This window comes from Vulpes vulpes, chromosome 10, assembly GCF_048418805.1.
Source record: "Vulpes vulpes isolate BD-2025 chromosome 10, VulVul3, whole genome shotgun sequence".
In the NCBI taxonomy this organism is placed as follows: domain Eukaryota; kingdom Metazoa; phylum Chordata; class Mammalia; order Carnivora; family Canidae; genus Vulpes; species Vulpes vulpes.
In genome coordinates this window covers 46042608-46054972 of record NC_132789.1, presented here as the reverse complement: position 1 = coordinate 46054972, position 12365 = coordinate 46042608, and the positions used below count along the sequence as shown (strand labels likewise).

General features: G+C 58.2%; 1 protein-coding gene across 6 annotated transcripts in view; it reads right to left on the bottom strand.

Annotated features, from left to right (window-relative positions):
- The window catches only part of CSMD2 (CUB and Sushi multiple domains 2), a 494027-nt gene that overhangs the window by 44065 nt on the left and 437597 nt on the right, over positions 1–12365 (bottom strand). For all 6 annotated transcript variants that reach the window (XM_072723914.1, XM_072723908.1, XM_072723910.1 and 3 more), the window contains exons 50-55: positions 11586–11771; positions 10451–10645; positions 8971–9144; positions 7594–7767; positions 1979–2152; positions 215–403 (exon numbers count right to left, since the gene is read on the bottom strand). In XM_072723914.1, coding sequence (XP_072580015.1) covers positions 215–403; positions 1979–2152; positions 7594–7767; positions 8971–9144; positions 10451–10645; positions 11586–11771 — 1092 coding nt within the window. The remainder of the gene's footprint in view (positions 1–214; positions 404–1978; positions 2153–7593; positions 7768–8970; positions 9145–10450; positions 10646–11585; positions 11772–12365) is intronic.

Sequence of the window (12365 nt, the reverse complement as noted above, 5' to 3'; positions counted from 1 at the left end):
AGAAAAAAGACACTCGACCTCGCTGGCCACTGGGGACAGGCAAATCAGGACCGGCACAGACACTGCATTACCCATTACGGCTGGGAACCCACCCCAGGGCCCGACGGGGCCACGAGCAGCACAGGAGTCACACACGTGCACACACACACGCACACACGGGCACATGCATGCACAGGGTGGGGGCTCCCCCGAAGCCCAGGGCATGTGTACTTACAGAGACACTGTGGTCGGGGCCGGTCCCACGTGCCGTCCCCCTGGCAGCCGAGCACGGGCGTGCCCAGGAGGTAGAAGCCGCGCTTGCACTGGTAGGACACGGTGCTGCCATAGCTGAACCCGTGCGGGCCACCGGCGTGCACCTGCCGCACACTGTTCTCCTGGAGCCCAGGGTCGGTGCAGTTGACAACTGAAATGGAAATGGGGCGGTCAGACCCTGAAAGCTGGGGGGGGTCGGGTTCCCTCGCCGGGCACCGGGACTGCGGAGCCTAGGGGGGGTCCTGCCCGGCGGGGCCGGTCCTCAGCATCGCCGTTCAGGGGTCTGCGCCCTGGGGAAGCCGCCCCCCGTGCCAACAGGCCTCTCTGTCCGCGGCCCGCTAGCAGCCTGGGCCTGTCAGGACACATGAGCCCTGGGGGCGGCTCTGGTGCCCTGGGTCTGGTGCGGCGGGTCCTCAGCTGCGACACGGGTGCACCCAAGCTGACCCCGACGAGCCTCGGGCTCTTTGGGCAATGGGCTCGATGGCTCTGAAGAGCACGATCCAGGGCTGAGTCTGACTTCCAGCGGCTGAAGTGTCCTGGCAGCTTGACCCCAAGTCAAGGCCTATTTTAGGGTAATGACAGGGTCACGGTGATGCTCGGGGTGTGCGCCTGCTTCCAGAACGCCGTCCCGGCCACTCCCTCACCACCGCCTCCTTCTCACCCAGTAAGGGGGCAGGACGGGGGGTTAAAATCTTTCCTTAGTTTTTGGAGCATAAAGCATTTTCCGTTTGATGAGCCCTGAGGCCCAGAGCGAGTGCCAGGCCGTGTGCGGGGCGCCGAGGATGCCGCAGGATCTTGGGGGCCGGCGTTCCCCACCTTGGCCCTGCAGACCCGCTGGCCGGTCCTCCACAGTGGTGGGGATGGCCTGGGCGCTCAGGGCGCTTCAGCGGCACCTCCCCCTTCGCCTCCGCCCGCCAGACGCCAGGGGGGCCCTCCAGGGGGCCGTGAGGGGCGCCTCGATGCCAGTCCCCGCTCGGAGGTGCCGGCTCAGATGACGCCATCCCTGCTCGGAGGTGCCGGTCTCCAGGGAAGAGGACAAACTGGCAGTTTCTGAGTTTGATAAGCGCTCTGACGGGGGCAGTGCAGAACCTTCCAGAAGCTCTCGACAGCGCAGGGGCCGGGCAAGGAGGGCTTGCAAGATGAGGCCGCATTCATGGGTCCTGCTGGCTGGGTGGACGGCAGCATGACAAGGAGCGCGTCGCAGGAGGCCGTGGGGGGCCTGGGGCCAGGCCAGGCCTGGGGAGGCACTGGAGGCCGGGAGCGGCGCCCTCAGGATGGAGGAGGGACGGGGCGGTGGGACAGGACGGAGGCGCCCGGGCCCTGAATCTGGGCCCTGAGCCTGCCCTCAGGGGGGCGGGAGCTGCAGCCACAGGACGTCTGCGCCTGCACCCACGGGCGCAGCAGCTCTTGACGGCAACGCGGGCGAGGACAGCCGGATGTCCAGAGATGGGTGTTTGCTGCGCCACGCAACCGAGGGGCCTGCTTCCCATTTCGGCCTTTTTTTTTTCTTTTTTTCCCATTTCGGTCTTGAAAGGTGCACCTTGCTTGCCGCGTGCCCGTGACCCCATGGATGGGGTCCCAGCCTGTGGCCCCGCTCGGTGCCCCGTCCTCCCTACCCCACCCGTGTCAGAGTGACCCCAGGGCTCAAGCTGCTGGCGTCCGCCCCTGCGTCGCAGAAGCCCGGGGCAGCGGCACTGGGGTGAAGGGGAAGAAGAGGGGGACTTACTTCTGCAGGTGGGCAGCGTGTCGCTCCACTGCCCGCTGGCCAGGCACTGTGACCTCGCGGCGCCCTCAGCCACGTACCCGGGGTTGCAAACGAACTTAACCACGTCGTTGAGGTTAAACTGGTTGCCCTGCGTGAGCCCGTTGACAGGGTTGCCCGGGTGCCCACAGGTGATGGCTGCAAACAGAAGAGGACATGGGTTAGCCCCTGCGGCTCCGCGGCCCCGGCTCCTCCTTCCCGCGCCCACGAGGGGGGCAGCCCACACCTGGGGACAGTCTCTTCCCTTCCTGAAATCAGCCTGGGGCTGAGCCCTCCTTGACGAGGGCAGCTCCGCCACCTGCACGTCTTGGGAGGACTCATCTACGAGGCCCCGTGGGGCCCGGGCTGGGACTGTGGGTCTGTCACAGGCTGTCACTCCTGCCTCAGTTTCCCTGCCTGGATCCCCGCGGCGGCACCTCCCTCTCCCAGCACTGGACGGCATGATGCCCCTCAGGGGCCTTGGGTGGCACTGGATGGGGCCAGAGGCCACGCTCATCAAGCTGGCTCGGGGATTGCTGCCCCCAGGAGCCCTGGGAGCCCCGGGAGCTGAGAGCACGCCCCCCGCCCCCACGCCGTGCTCCCTCGGGAGGAAGGAATGACTTCTCCCTCCAGCCCCGGGGGGACGACAGGCAGTCATGCTCCACCCCACCCCGTGTCCCCCGTCCCCTGGGCCCAGCGCTGTGCAGCAGCGTCCTCTGGGGCAGGTGCTCTGGGGCGCAGGGGGCCGACGCCGTGAGGCCGCCCTGTTGGGGCTCCTCCCGCCGGCCTCACCGGGATCTCCCGTTCCACTACTGCCTCCAGCTCAGACGCGGGATTTTCTCATCTGTTCCTCCGGCACGGGCGGCGCGAGGAGGACTCAGAGTGCTCTGTCCCCGTCTGCCCCCTTCCTCCCAGGGCCGGGCCCCCTCCACCAGGGGCACTGGTCTTTCCGGGGCTGCCGGGACATACGAGGTGCTGCCCCAGGGCCTTGGTCCGCTGCTCCTCAGCCAGAACTGCCCCTGGCTCCTGCCCTCGCCCCCCCGGACTCTTCCAGATGTCGCCGCATCCGTGGGGCTGCCCCCGGCTCCCCAGCACTGCCCACCCGTCCCCATGGTAACAGACGCGCCCCTCAGGAGGGGCTCGGGGGCTCCGGCCGCATCTCCCTCTACTGAGGGCAGGTCCTTGGGTCTGCTCCTCGCTATGTCCTGGGGGTTGCCCAGCGCCTGACGTGTGGGGAGGGCCTGGCAGGTATCTGCTGAGGGCAGGCGGCTGTGGACGCAGGGAGGGTGACAGCAGCCGACTCTTTGCGGTTGGTCCCCAGGCCTGCTACGCACCTGCCCGCTGGCCTGGTCTCTTTAGATGGAGCTCTCGGGGGGGACGCCCCGGCCCAGCCTTTCCCGGGTCCTGGGTCTGGAGGCTGACAAACCACGAGGAGTGTTTTCTTCCCCAACAACTGGACCCACGGGGTGTCCAGCCCAAACCCACCCAAACCCAAATGGTGCAAACGGGGATGGGGTGGCAGGAGGCGGCACAGCCCAGGTCTTGCTGCAGCTGACTCTGGGTCAGCTCTCCGGCGCCCACTGCCACAGACGTGCCTGCGGGCTGCTGAGAGCGGGACACTTGCTGGCCGTGGGCTGCGGGGACAACGGCTGGTGGTCACTGCTCGGCTCCGCCCTTCCCTGACTTCTGACGGTTCACTCCGGGCTCACTCCTCGTCTCCAAGGTGAGGGCTCCGCTTGCAGCCGAACTGTGCAGGCGTCTTCCACTCGGTCTTCGGCCCTCTGTGCCCTGAGGACACCCGGGGGTACTGTGCTAAGGTCTGTGGCCTCAGGGGGCTCACTTCACAGGCCAGCGGACAGCAGTCGCTTGGGGAAGGGGGGAAGCAGGACGGAAGCACCCGCAGAGGAGGGGCAGCTGCCCCCCCAGGGGAGAGCGGTTGCAGGACGGCGCCGGCAGGATGCAGCACTCCATCTGGGCTGGGCCTCAGGGCTGAACAGACCTGGCCAGGCCACCCGGGGGTGGGACACAGCAGACACTCCATAGGGTCTGTGACCCCCACTGATGACATGCCAAGTACTGGGGGGTGCCGTGCGCCCGGGACACGGCCTGCTGCTCCCACCGACTCACAAAGGGCCATAAGCCCCCCTCCCCAAAGGCTAAAAAAACGACTGGCGCAAAGAGAGGGACGTGTGCTGGGTAGTGACACCTTTGGGGGCGCCCCTTTTGGAAGGATGGGTCGCCAAGGCGCCTGCAAAGGAAATGGAGGTGTGGGCAGCAAGGTAGAAAAAGGGAACTGGATGGGCAGTGGAGGGGGGGTGTCCCTGAGACACCCTCCAGGGACGCAGAGACCCCGGAGGGCTCTGTCCCCGCGGGGCCCTGGCTGGTGTAGGCTGGAAGAGCCGGAGCAGCCCAGGGGACAGGGGAGCTGAAGACAGCTTAAGCTCACCGAGGAGGCGGGTGGGAGGGGCCCCAGGAACCTAGGGAGGGCACAACGACGACCCTGGGCCCCGAGGCAGGGAGACTCTGCCAGGAGGTGGAGGGCGGGAGGAGGAGACGCAGGGGTGGGAAGCAGTGGGCAGAGGAGCCTTCCAGCCTCTCTGCAAAACGAACGTGAGGTTAGCTAACCAGCCAGTAATTACAGCCTCTCTGTAGCTGCTCATCTGAGCCCTACAGCCCTGCGGGGCAGCGCCACCGTCACCCTTGGGGCAGTCGGAGACAGGTTCGGGGACGCGACTTCCAGGTGGCTCCTGGAGCGCTGAGCCCCGCTGCCCTGGTTCGGGGCCATGGTCGCCACCTGCCACCTGCGGTCACGGGCCGCTGAGAGTGCGGGCAGGGAGGCAGAGGGTAGGTCTCCAGGGAGGACCGGGAGTCGCAGGCGCGTGTGCGAGCATGTGGGAGTGGTCAGGGGGCTAACAGACGGTGTGGGAGTGGCCCCTCTGCAAACCTCGGGTTGACACATGGCTCCAGCTACCAAGCGCCCACCACAGAGAAGCCACTCATAGACGCTTCTCCTTTTCCCCTCGTCTTGGTCCGCAGACCCCTGCACACCTCTGGGCCCCAGGAGGCGACGGGCTTGCAGCCCGAGAGGTCCCGGGGTCCATCCCACGGCGGTGTCGACACCACCCTCACCGCAGCAACAGCGAGAGCACCTGCTTCACGTCTCTATCCGGCGCTGTTTGCACTCCTTTGGGTCCGAAATACGACTGATTTAGTCCTCACAATACTCCAAGGTATCTGCTTTTTGTAGATGAGGAAGCAGATTTGGGTAAACTAACCCACCTGAGGTCAGACAGCCGTGGACACACGGCGGCAGGTCTGGGCGGGACCCAGACAATCCAGGTCGTGGGGTCACCTGTCCAGACGCTTGGCTGCCCTGCCTCCCAGCGCCCACCGGCTTTACAACCAAACATCTTTAGGCAGACGCAGACATCCTCCACTTGTTTTCAGACCCCAACATTCTCTATTATTTATAACCCGAATCTCCGCATGCATACTCCGCGCCAATTCCTTGAAGGCATCTGAATTTGCATCTTCTGGATGAAACCGAATGTTTTGTGCAGACCCATCTGGAAGAGCGACGGAATATAGATGGGTCTGGCTTTGTGTAAACCCAACACTTAAGCAGCTATCAAGACTAATTTTTCACGCATTGCTTATTCAATACGTCTCATTACTTTATTGTTCCATCTCATAGACGAAGAACCAAATAAGAGGAAGAATCACAAACAAAAACCTGCCTTCAAAAAAATTAAACAAAACCAACCCCGTGCTTTCCATGAAGACTCACTTTGGGGGAACTTTATTAAGTGAGGGATTTTCCAAATTACTTGCAGGCAGCTGAGAATAACGGTGGTCATCTGAATCCAAAAAAGAATATTGCAGATTAAAAAGGACAAATAAAACTGTAGAAAGCCCAGGCCTGCCGCATAACCCCAACGGAGAATGCTGTAAATTTTAAATTACATGTGAGTGGGAAAACCAACACGACACCCACGCAGAACGGTTTCTCCCGCTTGTGTTGCAAGCCTTTGTGGAGAGCAAGGCTGCACGGAGAAGAGAAGGAAGGAGCAGGGAGTGGCCTGATACTGATGTGAGGTCACTGCTGGTGATAGAGGGTCCATCTTAAATGTGAACAGACTGAGAAAGGATCCTGGTGTGTCGGGGGTACAGACTACAGGAAGGGGGCATATGACTCTACAAACTTCCCTAAATACCCAAGGAAAGGGCGGAAGGTGGGAGCAAGGAAACCATCACACAGAGAAGCGATACCTGAGTATGACATCTTCCCCACAGCAGGTACATCGGACACAACAGAAGTCAGACCAAGCCTCTGAGGTGTAGCGATAAATGTGAGTGAGCGTAACTAACCTATTAAAAGAGAAATGTTTTCAAATGGGCTCACGAGGCAAGGCCCCACTGTCTGCTGTTTACAAGATTCGGAAAGGCTACGATACAGGGATGGTTCAAAGTACACCCGGCCACCGGGAAAAGGATGACAGCAGGGCGGTACGCCCGATACCAGGCCCAGCGCCAGTCAAGCTACAAAATATGAAGAGTGACAAAGAAGACATCGTGAAGGCTAAAGTCACAATTTGCAACATAGATATAATAGTTCTGAACAACTATGTGCTAAATAACACAGCAACTACCTTTAGGTAGCAGAAACTACAGGAATCGCAAAGAAAGATAGAAGCACGCTAAGAACGGAAAACTTTAAGACACATCTCTCAGAGCAAAATGGGTGACGTGGAAAGAAGTGAGCATGTGGGGCAGCCCGGGTGGCTCAGCAGTTTAGCGCTGCCTTCGGCGCAGGGCGTGATCCTGGAGACCCGGGATCGAATCCCATGTCAGGCTCCCTGCTTCTCCCTCCGCCTGTGTCTCTGCCTCTCTCTCTGTGTGTCTCTCATGAATAAATAAATACAATCTTAAAAAAAAAAGAAGTGTGCAGAAGGCACAGATGACATCACAAGGCACGTCTTATGATCATATAAGAAATTTTATACCCGAATCCGCCTTCTTCTCAAACGCACATGGACCATTCAGAACAACTGATTGATTTTTACAACTACAAGGACATAAAGAGAGAAATTCCACGATGTAGAAATATTATACACAGTGCGACGCGATCAGAAATGACTGACAAAATAGAAGTAGAACGGCCCTTCTGCCTAGAAAGTAGAAGAAGATAACTATTAAAAAACTTCTTGGTGACAGAAGGAATGAACCCAAATTACAGCATTTCCAGTAAATCAAACATTGATCATTGTAACCTGCGGGATCCGATTAGAGAAGTTATTGGAGGACATTTTACAACCTTAAGCCCTTATATCAGTAACAATAAAAAAATGGAAATAAATGAATTGGATCCCCGACTCAAAAGCTAGAAAACGAACAAACACGGGAATCGCTGGGAGGGCGACGCGAAGGTGGAAGCAGGAATCAACGACGCCAAGAGCCGAAAACCGGAGACGTAAGGATGCGTCTTGCAGAAGGAATTAACAGAACGTACAAAACCTCCAGCGAACCTAACCTAGAGGGCAAGGGAGGAAGTCCATGCTGAGGCGGAGCCCGTGGCTTGGGACCATGGGTGACATACTTACGCACACAGAACGGGGTCTTGCCCGACCAGAGGTGGTCCTGCTGGCAGATGCGCACAGACATGCCGATAAGCCGGAAGCCGGCGTTGCACTGGTACACCACGCTGCCCCGGTAGCTGTAGTTCTCCCCGTTGATGTGTCCGTTGACGATGGGCTCCGGGGTCCCACAGTGCCCCGCTGCGGGGGGAGAGGAGGACAGAGTATAGATCGGAGGGGAGCTCAGAGAAGAGGAGTGGGGGCTTGGCCAGGGCAGGAAGTCAGGGACGGTGGGGAAAAGGACCAGGGCCCCCGCCACCCACTGTTTCCCCCGCTCCCTCTGAGAGTAGCTGTCCCCGAGGGGCTTCGGGAATCCCAGACATGAGGGAAGTGGTGACCCCAAATCCCAAGGCTGAATCCCCAAAGGCCATCCATCCGTCTCTGAGCTGTAGCTTCTGGGTCTGTCCGTGGGTTAGAAATGATCACGGTCACCTCTGTGCCTCTGGGATTACCTCCCTCTTCTTTTCATCAGCCAGGTCGACAGCAATCTGCTGCGTGGAGGGCACCTTGGTCTACGTTAGGGCTGTGAAAGCCCGGAGGAGTTGAAGGTAACTATGCACAGCAGGTGCTTTGGCTGACTCTGTCCTTCCTTCCCCTTGGGTGGCAGGAGACTCGGGCAGCCCACCCTAGGTGAGGGACTTCACTGAATGGGGTTTGGGGGGGGGGTGTTCCCAGCATTGCTAACTCAGCAGTGCATCCCTAACAGCGGCCCTGGCCAGTGGGAGGGCGGCACCGTTCACTCTGGAACAGAATCAAATCTACCCCATGAGGTCTGTGTGGCCGGGACCCTCCTTGGCGCTCGAGGGATCCAAGAACGAACCGAGAGAAGAGAATACTTCAGAATCTGGAGGCTTGGTAGAGAACGGACGGGCCGTGGGGGAGATGAGGACTCCGTCCCGTGTAAGCCAGGTCGTTTCTATGTGTTTGTCATCTTTTATAAACACACACACGTACGTAGGCAATTACGCGCATGTGCACCATGTATTAGACATGTACACGCACATGTATACAAACACCTGCATGTTTATATGCACATGGACACCCCTCCTATGTGTGTATGCGTGTGTGTGCACATGTATGCACGTACATATGTATACGTGTGTGTGTATATGAGTAAAGCTTTGTCTCATCAGGCTTGAAGCTCTCATCCTTCCAGATGCCCCCAGGAGAAACGAGTTCAGGGCTGTAGCATGGAAGGTGCCCGGTGGCTGGTGTCTGGACTCAAAATCTTACGCCATAGGGAAAGTGACGCCGTTTAAAGACTGGAGTCTGGCTTTAGAAAGCTCTCCCCCATTTAAAGGAGGAACAGGGCGGTGGAATAGGCCTGGGGGGGGTGCAACTCACCAAGGCAGCGGACGTCCGAGCCGCTCCAGAGCCCGTTGGCCATGCACTCGCGCACCCGGGAGCCCACCAGCGTGTACCCCGAATTGCAGGAGAAGATCGCCGTCGCCCCATAGACGGACAGCGTTCCAATGCGGTGGCCGCTGGGCGGGACGGGGAGCTCTCCGCAGGAGATGACTGCAAGGATCACAAGAACTCAGTGGCTCGCGACAGCCTGAGAGAGGCCCCTGGTGCGCGCTTTGTGGGGAAGCTCGTAGGCGGGGCGACACGGAGAGCCTGCTCCGACCCCGAGGCCCTACGCTAGACGGAGACTCTGCAGGGCCCGGGCCCATCGGCTCCTTCGTCCTGGCTGCTGAGAGCAGCGCACAGGCGCGGAGGGGAGGCCCAGGGGCCCAGGCCACGCTAGGTGGGGGCACCTTCCCTGCACCGCAGCCGCAACAGCCCGTGACTTCTGCTTGGCCACACCCACGGTTACGGTCCATGGTGGGGTCCAAACGTGGATGCCTAGAGACATAGTGCCTTGAATCGTGGGTGTCGGGAGGAGGTCCCTCCTCGTCCCACCCGGTCTCAAACTTGCCACTCCTCGCTGACAAGCTACCTCCTCTATCACGTCCTCACTGATGAGGTATCATGAGTGCACCCCACGGCAGCGGGTGCTGTGCTGGGCCAGTCGGACCCCCATTTAAGGTGGAAGCACAGCTTGTGACCCTTCGCTGCTAGCCCTCTTCGGGCTGCCCTGGATGAACAGTCCTCCCTGGTAGATCACGCTCGCTATCTGGGGCACCTGCGCCTAGTGTTTGGTCAGCGTGCAGGCATGAAGGCTCTCGCCCCAACGTGTGGCAGTTCCAAAGGACCGTCCGAGCTGCAGAGCTCCCCGTGGGGCCAGCCGAGGGCCACACTGACACCACATCAGAGGTCCACTTTGCCACCTTCCCTTACACAGCATGGCGGGGCTCTCAGGAGTACTCCCTAAGGAAGTCTGTCTCAGAGTCGCCTCCCAGGGACCCTGGTCTTGTAAACTATCTTGAGGAAATAAAAACAGTCATCCAGAAGGAGAGGCAGCCACTTGGGGCCACTCCTTGTGCTACAGCATTCCTCTACACACGCTCCCGTTACAGGTCTTGTCACACCCCGTTATCATTGCTTCCTTATTTTGTCCGCCTCTCCAGCAGACTAGAAGATTCTCTGGGGCAGGAAGCACAATCTTTTATCTTCACACTTCTATAACAGCTGGCACGAATGTTGACTATGTGAATGAGTGGATACTCCCCTGGACAAAGGCAACTTTTTAGTAAAGTGATAAGATGCTAACAAGTACTTCCTTAAAGGAGGAAGGCACCTCCCCAGCTCCTGGTCTAGGTGAGTGTTCAAAGAGAGGTCCACTGCTGTCCCTGGTGATGCCCCTCCTCTCCCTCTCCATGTGTGGTAGAGTGCAGGTGGGGGGCACTGTGCTGAACCTGCCCACCTCCCCTCCTGGGCTTACTCTGGCAGGTGGGCATAGAGTTCCCGAGGCTCCACTGGCCATTAGCCTGACAGCGGATGACCCTCTGGCCGGTGTAGTAGTAGCCTGGGTCGCAGATGAGCATCAGCTGGGCCTGGAACTGGTACTGTGTCTCAAAGATGAGCCTCCATCGGCCATGTTCCACGCTGATGCTGCTGACATCGGGACAGGTCACAGCTGGGGAGACAAGGAGCAGCGAGGAGGAGTCATTGATTCATTAATTATGGAAGACACAGGCGAGAGTCCAGAGCTGGGGACAGGGGGACTGCAATGCGGTAATAAGAATCTTCGGTTGTCGGGCAGGTTTGTTTAATGCATGAAATGGACTGGGGTGGGGGCAGGGAATGCCGCAAACCAGGGTGGGCAGATCCACACACACACACACAAAAAAGTGGAAAAAAGAAAAAAAGGGGAGGTGGTAGTCAGTGCTGCTTGTTAGATGTGAAACTTGTAAGTTCTCTTTGGTCAGGTCTTTATTTTTCAAGAGAAGCTAGAAATATGGATTTTTATGGGAACTCCTCCAATTTCAAAATGTTGGGAAGCAATTCAGAAATCTCGTAAAGCTCACTGTAAGTCGAAGAAACAAAATAAAACAAATCAGAAGTGTAAACCCCGGGGGTGCCTGGGTGGCTCAGTTGGTTAAGCATCTGCCTTTGGCCCAGGTCACGATCTCCAGCCCCACATCGGGCCCCCTGCTCGTGGGGAGTCTGCCTCTCCTTCTCCCTCTGCCCTTCCCCACCACTCGTGTGCGCTCTCTCTCTCTCAAATAAAAATTTTTAAAAAGTGCATATATATAAAAAACATTTTAGAGTTCTGTGATCAAGGACATTCATGCAAATGTTCTGGTAGCTTTTCCTTCTAGAAGGAAATTATTCCTAAGTTCTGTGATGGCTCGTGGAGACATCTCCGGGCACACTGGTCTATCAATGCCTCGAGAGCAATTTCGGACGGAAGCCCAACTTGGCCGATGACACTCTCCGTCTGTCTGTTTCCCGAATCTCCAATCTCTGTGTACCTGCTTCTTTCTCATTACTTGGTGCTCAGCTCACCCCCTCTAGGATCTTCTCAGCTGCATCCCCAACCCCGCCTCCACCCCTCTCCATGCCCGAGGACTCACGGACACACTGTGGGGGTACATTGTGGTTGCTCCAAAGGCCCGTCTCCAGACACTCTGCTGTGGCCTCGGCACCTGCCTGGAGGTGATAGCCTTCGCTGCAGCTATACACAGCCTTGGTACCCACTGTGTACTCTTTGCCAAACACCATCCCATTCTTGGGGGCCTCCGGAAGCCCACAGGAAAGAGCTAGCAAAGAGAAAACAACATTAGGAGCATGGTCTGGTTCAAATGGCATTCTGAGAACATATTTTAATCTTCTTTCTCCCCAAAGGCCCTAATAAAATTATAGTGAAGACCAGGAAAGTGGAAAAGCCTCGTAACAGAAAACAAAATGGGAGGATCAACAGCAGAGAAGACTTCAAAAAAACTTCAGAAGATGGAATGCAGATCGAAGAGTGTTGATAGATTACGAGAAGCTGTAGCTGAAAAGGTACGAGGGAGCTATAGGTAAGACCAGCTCCCCTCCACCCTCTCCCACAAATACAATGTAGGGGCAGTTGAGCATCTATTCCCCAAATAAAATAGAGAGTTTTCTTTCCCATTTGAGGAAAAAAAAATAGGAAGTCCCTTGAGAGAATCAGGGCTGCTCAGGTAAGAGACGGCATCCCAGAGCAAAGCTCTTCGGATTCTAGGATTTAAGAGCTCTCAGGCCAGTGCCCCTCTGCAGCGCCCCTCATGCTCAACATACCAGCTCAACTTCTTCACGTGGGAGGCCTGGCGGGCAAAGACAATGCGTGTAATCACAGCAAAGGTGACTCACATTTGCTACCTGGAAAAATC